Source organism: Alligator sinensis, unplaced genomic scaffold (genome assembly GCF_000455745.1).
Source record: "Alligator sinensis unplaced genomic scaffold, ASM45574v1 scaffold1336_1, whole genome shotgun sequence".
Lineage (NCBI taxonomy): Eukaryota > Metazoa > Chordata > Crocodylia > Alligatoridae > Alligator > Alligator sinensis.
In genome coordinates, this window is record NW_005843037.1 from 212,833 (window position 1) to 229,337 (window position 16,505).

Sequence of the window (16,505 nt, forward strand, 5' to 3'; positions counted from 1 at the left end):
TGGCTTCACGGGGCGCCTGCCCCAGCGCCCCCTGAGGAAGCTTCGTACCCGGTGGCCCTCCCTGCCTGCTGTGCGGGCGGCTAGGGAGGAGATCCCCACACGTGACTCGCCTCGCTTTTTTCTGTAAGGCAGGGGTGGTCCCTGTGGCACAGGGGCACGGGCAGCACGTGTGTGGCACGCGGGTCGCTGGGGGACCACGGCCCACATCGCACCCGGTGTGCGGGGACGGAGCCGCGAGCCAGGCAGGGAACACAGGATGGGAAGAGCAGAAGGCAGAGCAGTGGGTTGGGCATAGGAGGGGATTGGAGCAGCACTTGGGAAAGATGCAGGACTTATTTGTGGCATGCCTGCCAGAAAGTTGACCATCACTGGTCTAAGCCATCACAGCTACAGCTGTACTTTGTCACGCCAACATCTTAACCTAAAAAAGCACATGCCACAGAAAACAAGAATGAGACCTGCTCTGTTGATGCAAAGGTTAGTTAAATGGCAATGTTACACGCAGCAAGCACTTCCTCATGCTTTCCGGAGAAGGTGTGAAGTAAGTTTGCAGATTTCAAGGTGCGGATGTGTTCTGAGGAGCGTATCAAAGGAAATGAGCATAGAGGAATAATATGTTATGTTGGGAAAGTGTTTCTGGGGTTATTCTTGGACCTCCCTTACTAGTCAGGTCTGTTATTTCTCCATTCATTACTTTATGTAGGGAGAAATTGGCTGCAACAGATGAGATGGTAACTTATTCTCCATAGCCTATTTGCTGATTAGCCCTTGGTACTGGTAAGAAGTGTGAAAGGCAACAGCTTTAGCATCATCTTTTCCCCCTCCATATGTACCGTGTTGTTAAATCAATGGTCTGTCCTGAAGCTTCCAGAATACTGTTTAACTTCATAGTTCCCATTTTGCTTGTGAAGCAATATGTGTGTAGGAGGTGCCATCAACCTGTACCTTGATTTATGCAATATTTAGAATAATAGAATAATATTTAGCATTTCTTGTGTTTAAGCTGTTTACAAATATAAATTCTTCCAACATTCCTACAGAGTAGGTAAATAGACTTAAACTGAGTCAGTTCTTGCTGGCCTTATTTTTTTATTAAAAGTTTGTCTCTACAGGATTGGGACTTGGGGGTTGGGGCATATTTGAATTAATTAAGATTCCTTTAATCATTAAGTGGTTGCATGTTTCAGCAATGGATTTGCCACCAGGGGGTGATACAGACTTTTTTTTCTTGCTTGCCTGTTGCCTTGCTTAGGACTAGTTATTGAAAGCGATAGAAGAAAACATAGACTACAAAAAAGTATGTTTTATTTAAAACATTACAGGTGGCATGTGTATTTTTGCTAATATACAAGATCATGCTGAATTACATAACTATTTGTAGCTACAGGTGATGAGATTTTTTTTTTTTCTTTTATCCTTTCAAACTGGTGCTGAAAAGCCTACTACCATAGATAAGAGTCTGTTTTCAGATAAAATGGAAGAGACACCAGATAGCTATCATGTGCATCATCAGGCTAATATCATCATTTACCTTTCTGTTCTTTTCTTGGTATTGAAAAGTTACTGTGCCCCATCTATACTAGTAATTAAAATATTCTTCAGTCTAGCTAAGAGAAAATCAGAGGCTCGTTTTTGAAAACATAAGAAGCTGGGACCTTTTATTAAAGCAGGAAACCACTGCAGAGATAACAGGTATGAGATGAAGTTGGCTAGCTGTTGTCCTCACAAGGTGAGGAGAAAATAGTCCCTTTAGGCTCCAATTCATTAGGGTGCTTCTGAATGTACTTAACTTTTATTTGAATGCAGGACAAGGTGGTACCTTATAGATTTACTCCTTCATAGAGTTTTTGTTGGCTACATCCTCCTTGTCAGATGCTATGAATGGACTTGCATGCTGTCTACCTTGCAGCGGAATCAAAAAAACCTGCTCCTTAAAGTGGAGTGGCGCATGTGGTGGCAGCATGTGCGACCCAAAACCAGATCTTGGCCTTCCGGAACCATTCTCTGGCTGCCAGCCAGGTTCCCAGCTGCAGGAGCACCACAGCTGTGGCTCCTCGAGGGCCGCAAGTAAGGCTGCTGGAATCCTCCCCTACCCCATCTGACATAACCTGCCGCAAGCCAGAGGGCACGTAGCATAGGTTTATCTCAGGCAGCACAAGGTGTGCTGCTGCTTCTTGTCCCCAGGGAAACAAATGTCCACCCAGTGAGCAGGGGCGTGCGGGCCGGGAGCGGTCCGAGGTTCTCAGGGGCGCGCGGCATGGGCTGTGGCCAGCAGCCCTGGCACGCGGGTCGGGGAATGCAGGCCGGTGGACTAGAACTAGGCACGGACGCTTAGCGGTTGATTAAAGATTATTTTACTTACACTGAAGATGGTCGCGGTGCAGGCAGGAAAACTTGCTTGAGTTGCAGTTACAGACAGAAAAGAAGAGAAGCGGACAAGAGTTCCTTCCACGCGAACCTCTAGCCCAATCCGGTTGAAGGCTCTAAACACGCGAGCCCGTCGTGTCAACCGAAGAAAACAACTCGGAGAAAGAGCTCTGGATACACTCACACGAAGTTTGCTAGGCTCCGTGGAACTTGCGTGCAGGGAAGGGGTTCGTCGAGGGATAGTTCGACGACGGGGAGAGGCCAGACGTTGATCAGACCCCTATAGCCTTCTCAAGGTATACACTGGGTCCGATAGGCTCCGCAACGCTTAGCGATCTTCACGAGACACGAAGTTCTCCTTCTCCTGATAGTTGTGGAGTCCTCCAACTTGGGCGGAAACCGCTCAAGCCTCTTATATGGCTAGCAAGCCAATCACTAGTCGCCACGTGGGAATAATTTAGAACTGGCCAATAGTGGGACACAAATTTGCATGCGGGTGGCGGGAACTCCTTTGCACCGTGCATTTCTCTTTGCAACTAAGAAATGCACCCTGCAAAGAAAGCTCCTCGTGGCAGGAAATAATTTAGCAGTGCCGAAGCGCGCACAAACAAAATCACACCCTTGTGTTGTGACAAGGGGTACTAAATAGAAAGGAAGAAAGTCATTTAAATACAAAAGATAAGGAAAGGGGAGCAAAGTAGAGAACACTGCTGAGTGAGGGAAAAGTGGATTGAAGAGGGTTGAAACAGTTAAACAAAGCTTTTAACCCACTGAGGGACGTAGGGGTTATATAAAGATAGTCTAGATCATGGGATAAGAATTTAGAGTCTCTATTAAGCCATGCATAACACAGTCCAGCTTGTGGATGATTTCTTGTTCTTCAGTTTAAATGTTTGAGCTTGCTGGTGTAGATGCATATAAGCTATAGCATGTACTGCATCATGTGTGGCTTATTGACCAAAGGTAATAGAAAAAATGATGTGGCTTTTTTTCTTTGACAGGGCTGAGATGGAACCTGTAGATGCAGTACATCTCCATATTACTAAAGCTTTTGACATTGTCCCACATTGCATTCCCATAAGCAAACTAGGGAAGTGTGGTCTAGATCAACATGACTTGTCAAACATGACTTGCAGCCTGGATTTGGTATGCCAAACCATTCTATCTGGTAACCTGTCATGCTACCACAAGTTGGGAGGTGTGCCCTGTTACAGAATTCATAGTCCCTGGACCCTGATGGACATGGCATCAGTGGCAGGTCCTGGCCCTTTGCCATCTTCCAAATATGGATCCTTTGTAATTGTTGCTGGTCATGCAGATACAGCCTGAGAGGAGCCCCTGCAATCGGTCCAGCCTGCAGCCTGAAGTGAATTTGTCACCCTTGGTCTAGGCAAAATTGCCATAAAGATTGGGCAAAAGAAATCTCATGAGGTTCAACAAGGACAAGTGCCAAAGTCCTGCACTTAGAATGGAAGAATCCCACGCACTGCTACAGGCTTGGGACCAAATGGCTAAATAGCAGCTTTGCAAAAAAGGACCTGGTGGTTACAGTGGACAATAAGCTGGATATGAGTCAACAGTGTGCCCTTGTTGCCAAAAAGGCTAACAGAATACTGGGCTACATTAATGAGGCAAACACAGATCATCCAGATGTGGCCTCATCATGGCCAAACAGAGGGGAAAAATCACTTTCCCCAATCAGCTGGCCACACAAATCATGACAGATTTTTTTGTAATAAATTTAAAGTATGTTATAGTAGGTGTTTGAGTTTTAGTGTGTGTGTTTTTTTTTTCTGGTTCCAAGATGATAGTCAGCCAGCCAGCCAGCTGCCACTTCCCCCCCCAAAAAAAAAAAAAAAAAAAAAAAAAAAAAAGTGTTTTCAGAGGGCAAGGGGAGGACTTCTGGCGGCAAAGGTCAGAGGTTAGAGCACAGGACATCCAGTCTCAACATGTTGACCAGGGAGCAAGGCAACTGTCAAGGCGTGGTACTATCCATGCAGCCCTCAACAGCTCACCAAAACTCATTAAGCGGCCCTCTGGCCGAAATAATTGCCCGCCCCTGAGCTAGACTGTTCTTATTGGTGGCAAATAACAGGCAAGGAGCAACAGTCTCAAGTTGTAGTAAGGAAAGTTTAGGTTATATATTAGAAAGAACTTTTTCATGGGGAGGGTAGTAAAGCACTGGAACAGGATACCCAGAGAGGTTGTGGAATCTCCGTCCTTAGAGGTTTTTAAGACCTGGCTAGACAAAGCCTTGGCTGGGATGATTTAGTTGGGGATGGTCTTGCTTTGAGCAGGGGGTTGGACTAGATGACCTTCTGAGGTCCCTTTCAACTCTAATTTTCTATGATTCTGTAATAATAGTGGTTACAAAATTGTTCTCAGAATAATAATGGTTTACTGTCAAACTGAGAGAATATTTCAGTTGAAGCCTTTCCCTTCCACGTGATCTATCCTGAGTCTAGTTCTCTTTGTTCTGTCCCAGGCCCTGTTCTTGTTTGGCAAAACAGGGTGTAGAGGTATTAAATGTGAAGATGACCCAAAACTGGGAGAATGATGATTAGTTGTGTTAGCCTGAGATCAGGTGGAAGGTGGCCCCATAGAGATCAACGGGGTTAGAGAGACATAGATTTTTGTAAACAGCAGCCCAAAAAGTTAGATGCTATGAATGGACTGGGAAGGATTTCAAGTACTTTGGAAGGCAGGATCAGGATTGCAATGACCTTGATAATCTGGAGAAATTGTCCAAAACAAAAAATGAAACTTAACAAAAACAAATGTACAGTGCTGTACTGTGTTTAAAAAGAAAATAAATTAAGTCAAATGCAAGTTAGTGACTATCTGCCTATCCAGCTGTACTGCACAAAAGGATCTCTAGGTTGTTGTGGACTATGGACTGAATGCAAGTGAATTGGCAGTGTGAAGCCATTGTGACAAAAGCAAATAACGTTCTGGATTATATAAAGTTTAAACAATAGTTTCCTCCTTAAAATGCAGGGTGCAGTTATTTGTCTGTGTTTGATCCTGCTAAGATCTCAGTGTCTTGTATTGGGCATTATACTTTAAGACAGATGTAGACCATTTGGAGAGAGTCCAGAGGGATGCAACAAGAATAAATTCTTATTCAGGCATAGAAAAAGTGATCTGCAAGGAACTGCTTGTTTGGGTTTTTTATTAGAAAAGAAGATGGATATGAGGCAGAAGTTTCCTACATGTGAAAATTTGTTGCAAAGAGGGTTGTAGTCAGTTTGTCACTTCTGCATGAGGGTTGTGAGTAACACTGGTTTAATGTAGAGTTGCAGTGATATATTGATTGCCTATTGGATTGGCACGGATTGGGGAGAAGTGGGCAGGCTAGAAGGGAGGGACAGGCTGCAATTGGATCTGGACAGGTTACAGGAGTAGGCGGATGAGAATAAGATGGGATTCAATACTGACAAGTGCAGGGTACTGCACCTAGGGAGGAAGAACCAGCAGCATACCGACAGGCTGGGGAACTCCCTTCTCATCAGTGCAGAGGCAGAAAAGGATCTTGGAGTCATTATAGACTCCAAGATGATCATGGACTGCCAATGTGGGGACGCTGTCAGGAAGGCTGATCGCGCCTTGTCATGCATCCACAGATGCATCACGAGCAGGTCCAAGGAGGTGGTCCTCCCCCTCTATATGACATTTGCTCAGGCCGCAGTTGGAGTACTGTGTCCAGTTCTGGGCTCCACTTCAGGAGGTATGTGGACAGCATCGAGAGGATCCGGAAGAGGGCCACTCGGATGATCAGGAGGCAGTAGGGCAGGCCCTACGAGGAGAGGCTACGAGACCTGAACCTGTTCAGCCTCCACAAGAGAAGGCTGAGAGGGGATCTGGTGGCTGTCTATAAACTGGCCGAGGGAGACCAGCAGGGAATGGTAGAGTCACTGTTCCCCCAAGCACTATTGGGAGCAACAAGGAATAACGGCCATAAGTTGACAGAGAGTAGGTTCAGGCTAGATACCAGGAGGCACTATTTCAGAGTCAGGGCAGCTAGGATCTGGAACCAACTTCCAAGGGAGGTGGTGCTCGATTCTATGCTGGGGGTCTTCAAAAGGAGGTTAGATAGAGAGCTTGACAGGGTGGGTTGCTTTCCTGCCCATGGCAGGGGATTGGACTTGATGATCTGCTCAGGTCCCTTCCGACCCTACCAACTATGAAACTATAAGGAAAATTGACATTATTGGCAACTGGGCTTTTTTGGCTGCTGTGGCCAATAATGTTGCCAATAAATACTACATGCACTTGTGCAGCCACAACATGCATGGGGCCAGGAGTGCAGCCTGGCAGTGTGGAGAGCAGCATCTGGCTGGTGAGTGGGCGGGGGGAATGAGAGGGCAGATCAAGGCCCCTGCAGTGAGGGAGGGAACGGGGCTGAGGCAGGAGCAGGTGCTCTAGCCAGGGCAGGACGGGGCATGGGACTGAGCTGGTGGCTCATCTGGGGGCGGGCAGAAGGGAAAGTGGCTCCCAATGTTGTCTGCATCCCCGGAGGAGGCATGGGGGACATGTGCCCCCCTGGAATTGTGCACAGGGCAAGGGTGGGCTGCTGCTGCATGCTTGGGGCAGGGGCTGCTCCAGCCTCTGCCCAGTGGCTGTGCTCCAGTAGGGCGGGGTGGGTAGCAGCCACCCCAAAATTCACCGTAGCACCCCCGCCTTCCCAGCGCTGCCACCTGCCCTGTCCCACCTGGCTCAAGAGCAGCCATAGAGTTCCTCATACAGTTCTAGGAGCTGTAGCAATTAATGCTGCTGCCACTTATCCTGCCACAAAATTTCTAGGCCTTTGATAAGCATCTTGTGGTGGAAGGAGCAGCGACTACTGCAGCTCTGGGAGTCACAAGAAATAACACTGCGCCTATCAAATTCCAGCCCTGTGGGCCAGGTAACACAGCCCCAAGCTCTGGATCTGGACTGCAGAGCACCACTGAGTTAGGCAAAAACCTGTCGGAGTGGTCTAGATCATTGCTTCTCAAAGTGGTGGTCCGCAGACCGGCCAGTCGCCTGTCCGGAGCGAGTTGCCAGGAAAGAACGAAATATATTTTCAGAAGCATAACATTGATATGTCATAGCGACACAGTTTGTACGTTCCAACACTCCAGGTGACGTTACAACGTACGAGGTGAGGAAAGAGAGAGAAACAGCCGGTCGCGCATTTGTGTAGCGCTCTTACACACAGTTGCTGCCACCGACTGAACCGGGCACCGGTCCCTGGCCCACTGGAAAAAAATTGCCGGTCTGCCACATCAGATAGTTTGAGAAGCACTGGTCTAGATATACTTGATCGTGCCCCAGAGCAGAGCAGTGGATCAGTTGATCTCTTGAGGCCCCTTCCATACCCAAGATTCTGTATCTTGGTAGACTTTGTCGTGGTGGGGGCTGTGGGCACGTGTGTGTGGTGGGGTGTGAGTGTTGTGGAGCACAGGACTCCCCTCAAGGGTGCGGTGGGGGAAGGTGTGGGTAGATGCGGTGTTTGTGGGGTGTGGTTGTGGGGCTTGCGGATATGGCGGGGTGTGCATGGGAGCCCCCACACATGCCCCCACAAGCCGTTTTGCACCTGCCCCACAACAGCCTGGAGCCCTCACGCGCTATGGAACCGCCCCATGCCTGCTCCAGATTCATCCCTGTTGGAGCTGATCAGCCAGAACCCAGGCACAGCCTAGACCTCGTCTGCTCTGCACTGCCTGCCTGATCTGGTCTACAGCTCCAGGTTGCACCCACTGGGCTGCAGAGGCCCAGGGGAGGGCAGCAGGGCAGGGAGTCTGAGCTCACAGTGGGCAGCCCGCCTTCACCCTGCACACAGATCTGGGGGGCATGGGTCCCCCCAGGAGTGTTCACAGTGGTGGGCACCCAGCCCCACCCCCTACCTGAACGTGCAGTGAGCAGGCAGCAGGGGGGGGCGGGGGGGGGGGGGGGGGGGTGTGCCAGGCTCCATGAGCTGCTGCACTGCAGCAGCTGCTGCCTCCTGCAGGTGGCAGCCAAGGCTCAGGTGCGCTGCTGTGGGGGGACAGGGGGGTGCAGACCCTGGTCCCAAAGGGCTGGGGGGACAGGGGGCTGTGGGTCGGGGCTGAGGGGCACCAGCAGGGCTGGGGGGGCTGTGAGTGGTGGGGAGTGAGGAGCACCAGCGAGGCCTTTGTGGGGGAGGGGGGAGGTGAGGAGCACCAGCAGGGGTGAGGAGCTGTGGCTTGGGAGTGAGGGGCCTGGACCTGCATCCTGTTGAGTGAAGGGGACAAGGGGAGCTCTGATTTTTTTTTTTTTTTCCATGATAAACAAAACCCAAAATCAAATACCAAAATTTATAGGAAAAAACCCAAAATCAAATACCAAAATTTATAGGTATTTAGAATGTATTTTATTATAGTGATTGAAGCCCTGGTAGACTTCCAAATTGTTTTAAAATTGTAACTATATCAAGAAAACATTGTGTTCAACTGATATATATATCGACTGAGAGATGTATATAATGACCTTTCATTTTAATCATGGATTTTCAGGTTTTTCTCAGAGAATTTGAGATTTATTTATTTATTTATTTATTTATTTATTTTTTAAATCGGGGAACGCCAGGATCCCGGATAATGAATGATCTCTCTCTTCCATGCAATTCTGCCCTTTCCATTTTGTTTTGCTGCATTTGTAATTGTTACAGTTGTTGCAATTGCTTCCAGCTTGGAATTGCTTCCATTGGACCCTAGTGTGATCAGTTATTGAGAAGGCAGAGGAGACTGCTGCTAAAACAAAAGAAGCTCTGCCCCATAATAAGCTGAGAACAGCATCTCTTCCATGTAGTCTGCCTGGATTAACTTCTAGGTTCCCAAATTTCTCAAGCAGTAGCACATACAGTACTGTTAGGCCTGTCCAAAAGTCTGATGCCCTTATGTGGGGCTCGAACCAAAGATCTGTTTGAGGAGTCCTGAGGATTTCCAAGCAGCTGGAATGTTGGGCAGTTCACATGCTCTGCTTCAGCTGTGGCTTTATATAGTCAGAATGTCCCGCCATTGATCTGCAGCAAATTTAGCCCTGACATACATTTTTAATGTATGCTATCCAGTATGGTTGGACATCTGAGTAATAGCCGTGGGCTAATGAATGTTGTGCCAGGAAGTAGTTTAATGCCTCATATTTTCTCTCTAGACTATTTTTATTGTCTAGAAATGTTTTCCAGACACTTTGCATAATGAGTTTACTGGAGTTGACTGTAGTTTGCATGCATTATTTATGCACAGTATCACTAACTTGTAAGCCACAGGCACACTGGAGCCACTATTACAATTAAGTTTACCTCAGATGTGGTTAAATATACCCATGTTCCCATAGTTTGGCCAGATTAATTTCCTAAAATCCGAAGCCTCTCTTTTTTTTTTTTTTAAATGTCTATAGAACAAAGGGAGGCACTTTTGCTGTTGAAGTATACAGGCATCTTACATACTACTTGCAAAACATCCATCTTGTCTTGCTGTTTGCCATGACTGATCTACACTATTTCCATTTTCACATACAGTTTTGCTTTTTATGGGATCTAAAGCCATTCAGAAGGCTGGTAGTATCCAAGACAAAACTTGTTTTAACCTGGTTGTGCCAGGAGGCTTTTCAGAATTTAAAATGTATCATGTATTTCTTTTTACCTTTCTTAAAACATTTTGGCATATATACACAGAAATCTCTGCTTGTGCTGGAGTAGTCAGAGCCTGCTTTTTTTATTTCGGGTACTTTAGACTGGACTGGCTCAGGTACAGAGATGGTCAAGTATCTTGGCTAAAGTTATGCTCTGAGTAAAGTGACTCATTTAGGGTTTGTATTGAGGATCTAAAAGGTTCTGTTATGTAATCACTAAGCAAACACCTTGAATTTTATTGTACTTTTTCTAATGGTTGCAAAGTAGTTTACAAAGTTGAGTCTCTTAAAATTTCATAGGGGTAAATGGGAGAGAACTAAGCACAGAGAAGGGAAGTTTATGCAGTGATGAATACAAACTTTTCCAAGTCTGTCAGTGGCTGAGTTGGAAATAGACTTTGGGCCTTTCCTCTGTCACCCATGCTGTTTACTATATCTGGGTGCCTAAGAGCTCTGGCTGAGAGATTCACATGCTCTTTGCAGAGACAAAACTGGTTTTTGCTTTTCATAGCAACAACCAATAGCAGTTCAATTAATTTAGTATTTTTAGTACCCTGTCACAAGCAGTACCCAGTTGATTGGGCAGTAAAACTTTTCCTGTAATCATCTATAGTTACTATATGTTTTAATTAGCCAAGCAGGTGTAACATTAGCTCTACATGCTAAAAGCCATTTTAATGTTACATGCTAACGGGTGCTAATAGCCACGTATGTTCCACTGACCTATTTCTCCCCATCAAGTCCCACGCTGCTCTTTTATACTCGTGCATGGTGAATTCTGTGAATACTCAGCTAATATTAAGCAATATCTTAAACACATGCTGGGCATTACTCCATTAAACTACAAAGTAGCACTGGTTCAAAGATATTGGGGAAGCAGAATGGATTTGTACACTTACAGAAGCCTTTTACAAGGGTGAAAAAAACCTTTGTTCTTGGATTCACAGTAGCTGCTTTGTAGAAGAAAGTGTGCCATTCTGAGCTCCTGTTTCCATGTCTTTTATAGCATAATGGAAAACTGGGGCTAAAATTTCTCCGACTTGTATTGTGAATTCTGTTTGAAGAGCCTATTAAAAACATTTTAGCAGTTTTCTTCTTGGTCATGCTTCATGTTTTTTAAAAACCTCCTTTTTGTGCAGATCTTTTGAATAATCTTAGACTACTTGGTTCTAAAACCTCACATTTGTCAGGCATTTGACATCAAATATTGGCAAGAGCATTTGGCATACAGGTATCTAATACAGTGGTTCTCAACCTCATTAGACTTGAGGCACCCCTAGGAAAATGCTTTCTCTTAGTTTTCAATCATTTTTTGACTATGGAAAAAATAAAAGAGCAGTTTCTCTGTTGTAGAGAACTCGGAAAGGCCACAACAGTTCAGAATGTTTAAACGCTATGGGTTCCTATTTGAAATGTCTGGGCTTATCTTGTGAATCATGTTTACACACCTCATAGTGCTAACACTATGTAGCACCCTGGGGCACTCTTGAAAAGATCTTCAGGCACTCCAGGGTGCCATGACCCCTGATTTAAGAATCACTGTTATAATAGCTATGTGTGCGCACGTACACACTTCATGCCTTCATTAAACTTTGCTATATAGCGATGTCAAGTATGCTGCTAGTACCTGTTTTTTGGTACTTTGTGTTGGAATAAATGTTTTTGTCTTTCTGTCTGTGGCTTCTTGGGGTTCCTTGATCTTTGACAGGCTTTATGTTTTAAGTTTCTTATACTTGAAAGTTGTTGTCAGTCTTGGAAGACTTTTTGTTTTTCATAAGAGCCTGCAATTTACTGGGTCAGACCATAGGTTTATTTAGCCCGGTGTCCCAAGACATGATAATGTTGTACACAGAGGGTGTGTCTACATATCACTGTATGGCGACGTTACTACCATGCCATGCTTTAATACTTCCTTTTGGAAGTATGCCTAAAGCATGGCACAGTATGGGTGGTTACTGCACCATGCATGTGACACACGGTTAGATTTTGCTGCTACATTGGAGTGCATGCTGCTACAGCAACATAGCTGGCAATTGCGTGTAGACCCATGTAATGGCTACGTTGCTGTACCGCACCATATGGTGACAGTGCAATGTGTAGACGTGCCCTTAGTGGCCTGTCTCTAGCCATTGAAGGGAGTTGCGGGGGCAGGCATTGTGGTTCTTGGTGGGCCTAGGTCCACTGTCATGGCACAAAAAAATAGATGCGTCTCTTTCAATGGCGGAGAGCAGTTATTGAGGGAGAGGGTAAATGGGGCATGTCCAGAATTTTCCTCCCTCAACCTCTGAATGCTTGTAGTTACAGTGGAAGTTCTGATTCATGGACTATATACCCTTATCTACTATGTTCAGTACTGGCTGATGGATCTTTCCTCCATGAACTTCTCCAGTCCCTTTGAAAATGTGTTAAACAATCAGCCTCCACAACACCTTGGGGGAGAGTCCCACAAATTAATTAAGCATTGTGTGGAAAAAAAATTTTCTAGTTTTAAACCTGCTACGTAGACATCATTTTGTCTCCTGTGTTGCTGATTCTCTGTGTCGCATGAGGCTAGATCCAACCTCTTTGCAGGTCTTAGGTTGCCGACTCCTGTTCTTAGATCCCTTTTGAGGCGGAGGACCAAAACTACTTTCAATGTTCGAGGTGCAAATTTTCATCACAGTTTCATTTGGTTTAATTTCACTTGTCTCCTAAATTTCTTAACTATCCTTTGTGATCATTTCAACTGAATATAATGGTCTCCTCTTTGGTGAGGTGAACTCACCATTTCCACTACTTGCTTGCCTACGGAGCAGGTACCTTGTCTTGGAAGAAAATTGCTTTTTGTTGTGCAGTGGTTAGGTAAAAATAGAAGTATTAATCTGGAGCATAGTTTAAGGCCTGTATATGAGAGAGAGGTATTCTTTTAAAGAGGAAAAGAGAGAGAGACTATTCTAATATGCAGCATTTTGGTGAGAAATAACTTGTTTTAATGTCTTTAAAAAAAGTCAGACTAGTGGAAAAAAGCTTTTGTATGTTCTTTCCTGTTTCTAGGTACAGGGTAAGATCTTTCCAGAGAAATCATTATGGTGCGACAACGAAGATGCATGTTATGTCATATTGTCTACAGTTCAAAAAAGGTAAAATAATTAAAAAAAGGTAAAAAAAAAATAAAAAATTAAATAAAAGTTATATATATGATGCTGATATTTTTAAGTGAAAATTATTTGCTGCGTAGAGTATTAGAAAACACACTCCTACCTGTCCCCCTTGACCGTTGCCTCTTCATTATGGAAGGCTCAGAGATCATGGCAACTTATTTTCTCATTAACATCATCATTCACAGTATACTTATACCTATACCTTGTTTACTGTGTTGAAATGAATTTGTATTTTGTAATACATGTCTGTACTGCATAATAGAGTACCTCACAAATATGCACGAATCTTTTTTTTTTTTTTTTTTTTTTCCATAATGCTTTGCCAATGGTGGAAGGTGCTATTCCTGTTTTGTACATGAGGATCCGAGGGGCAGCATCTCTCACAAGAAGTCTTTGGCTGAGGCCAAGGAAAGAACGGAGGGTTTGGGTTCTTTCCAGCTCCTTAACAATAAGTATTTTTCCCACCTCCAGTAGCTGCATACTTTTTCTTTGTGTGCATGCAGTGAGAATCATGATTGCTCTAGACTAGGGCTGTCCAACTTCCAAGCAGACAGGGGCAACAACAGCATGGGCCACAGGCTGTATGGGCATCTTCTGCTGCAGTGTGCTGCACTGTGTGGGCACCCCAGCCCTCGCCCTCAGCTCCAGGCTGTAGGTTTCCCCACTACACAATGCCACACAGTGCCCTGTGTCACAGTCTTCTGGTCCTGCAGGCTGTACTGCCTTGCCCCACCCCCTATGTGGGGGCAGGAAGTGGAAGCTGGAATAGGTCCTGCAGAGCAAAATATCAGATAATGATGCAATTTATAGGTGCCATGCATGTACCAAGATATAGTTAAGATTGCTCTAGCAATCTTTCTAAAATTATAAATATTCTTACTTCTGAGTGCTTAATAGTATTACCCACATTATGGCTTGTATGAAATAGTTAAAATATATTACTGTTTACAGCTATTTGAGGAAAGTGATGGAATACTCTGTACTGCACAGTGTTTGTAATTATTGAAGCCCTTGTCTCATTATGCACCTGTGTACACCCTCTAGAGATGTATCTCCTTCCATATGTATCCTAAAAATCTATCTTTTAGGCGGAGAGGGAGGGTAGAGAGTGCAACTTTTCTCTTTGCTTCTGTGGTCATATGTCAGATACAAAACTATTGGAGCAGAATACACCCTTCTGCAGAGCAGGTTACATAATTCCCAAAGAAAGTACTTTTCAGAACTGATGCTCTTTGGACTAGTTATGAGTTATGGTTTTTTTCTTCCTTGTAGGAGATGAATGAACACATGAGAAGCATGCTTCATCACAGAGAACTTGAAAACCTGAAAGGGAGGTATGAGAGTGATCATGAAAACTGCCTTAAGAGTAAATTCAGCTCAATTAAAAAGTGACAAATTGGTTATTTGCTTACAGAATGGGTCTTTTAGGTGCCTTGCTAATAAGATTTTAAGATTCTTAAGATCTTAAGATCTTAAGATTTTAAGATCTTATCTTCACCATCTCTGGAAATCTGCATGAAGGATTGAAACTGCAACAATGTTAAAAGTTAATTTATTTCACCATATAAACCTGTTCACTTTCCATGTGTTGCTTAGATTGTGAGATTGCAAAAGCAATTGTTAACCTTTTTTCAAATTTTATTTAAAGGAAACTTAAGTTTTTGAATACAAGTCAACCATGTAAGATCTCTTAAAGAATCAAATGGAAACAGTGTGTTATTGCATCATATTTGTGACTTTATATTAAAAAAAGCTTTAACAGTGCTTTAAAGGAGACTAATATCACATCTGAAGCAGTGGATGTGTTCTCAGTTCCCCCCCGACCTGCACCCTCACTTCTCCTCCCCCAATTTGTGAAAGGGAAGGAGGGGGAAAATCAACTTTTGTCAGTAAGCATGTTGTGGATTTGTTGAGAACAAGAATTTTACCTTGTTCTTATTTTCATCATTGTGGTTGTCAAATACTACGTTCTTAGTTGGTTGCATTGCATCCTTCAGATGTGTCTTAAGAGTTAACTATCTTAGGAAGGTAGAATGAAACCAAGCACAATAGATAGAGCATTAATAACATAGTTTAAGTTGTGTCTCTTTCAATTTCCGTTGGACACTTCAGCCTGTGGCTTTTGTTGTTGTTTGTTTTATTTCATGTCTTTGCAAATTTAGGGGAAACCAAATGATTATGTGTAATGTGTTAGTTTTGAGATGCACTTTCTTTAATAGGAAATACTATGAGGAAAAGCCCTTGTTAGGAGCATATAAATGTCCCTAAATTTTGTTTCAGCTGTTTGTCTAGGTCAGACTTAATTTTCTTAGTGCCTTACAATGTTGTTACGGGTGAGTGAAAGGTACAGTCTGAATCAACTTGATAACATGCTGTTGGACTAAATCCTCTAGAGAAGCTGCACCAGAGGAATATGCCACTGTCTCCTACAGTGTAAACATTTTCTTAATCATCCTGCAAAACAAGGTATTTTAAAACTTCACTATGTTAGATTTAGACATTCTGATTTATGCATAATTTCACTTTAATGTGAAACGCATCCCCGTAATACGTACATAGTATGTGAAATATGCTAACTGGGAGCTCGGTCCTACTGTGCTAGGTGGTATAAAGGCTGTTGATTTAGATAGAAAAATTCTGTACCTTAAGAGAACATGCATGTAGGGTGGGAGTAAGAATAGATGTGGAGGGCTCCTATACACGTGCAGCAAGGCTGCTCTGATGTGCTGCACATCAGAGCAGATTCGATTAATTGAGTCTGCTGGAGCGTGGTAATTACCATGCTCCAGCGTCACGTATATCAGCATACCTACGCTGAAAAATGGTGGTGGGACGCTTTAACTAAAGCTCATTGAATGAGCTTTAGTTGAAGAGCCCCCGCCACTATTTTTCAGCATGGGGATGCTGATACACATGACGCTCTGGGCTCATTAAAGTGTCCCCCTGTTCCCCATCCCAGAACATATGTATAAATGCCAGGAGAGGTGAAGAGACTTGCCTAAGCAAGTTGAGAGAGCTTGGAAGAGAATCTACGTCTCTTAAGACCAGTCAGTGTTCTAGAAGTATACTAGATTATGAAGCCTCCAGCTTCAGGATACTATCTCAGATCGTATTAAAAGCAAAAATTCAGAAATCAGATGATCTTTTGATTGTTAATGGTTAATGGCTTCCAAGTCATGTTTTTATGGTGATAAATACATGAAAGGTGTGCAGATTTTCTGATGTCAATACTGATATTCTCCTGAGCAAAGAATGTGCTTGAGGGATGTTTTATAGCTTTTTAAGGAAGGCTGTTTACTTCTTCCTCACTCCACAGTAAAGAGTGCAGTGCAGTATACAATGGCTTTTGCTCCTTCACAGCCA

General features: G+C 44.2%; 1 protein-coding gene across 3 annotated transcripts in view; it reads left to right on the forward strand.

Annotated features, from left to right (window-relative positions):
• Positions 1-16,505, forward strand: part of ZNF106 (zinc finger protein 106) — a 90,400-nt gene that overhangs the window by 827 nt on the left and 73,068 nt on the right. For all 3 annotated transcript variants that reach the window (XR_003092056.1, XR_003092055.1, XM_025193329.1), the window contains exons 2-3: positions 13,036-13,121; positions 14,415-14,476. Coding sequence is in view for 1 of the 3 variants with exons in the window: in XM_025193329.1 (XP_025049114.1) it covers positions 13,068-13,121; positions 14,415-14,476 (116 nt within the window). In the remaining 2 variants the exon portion in view is untranslated. The remainder of the gene's footprint in view (positions 1-13,035; positions 13,122-14,414; positions 14,477-16,505) is intronic.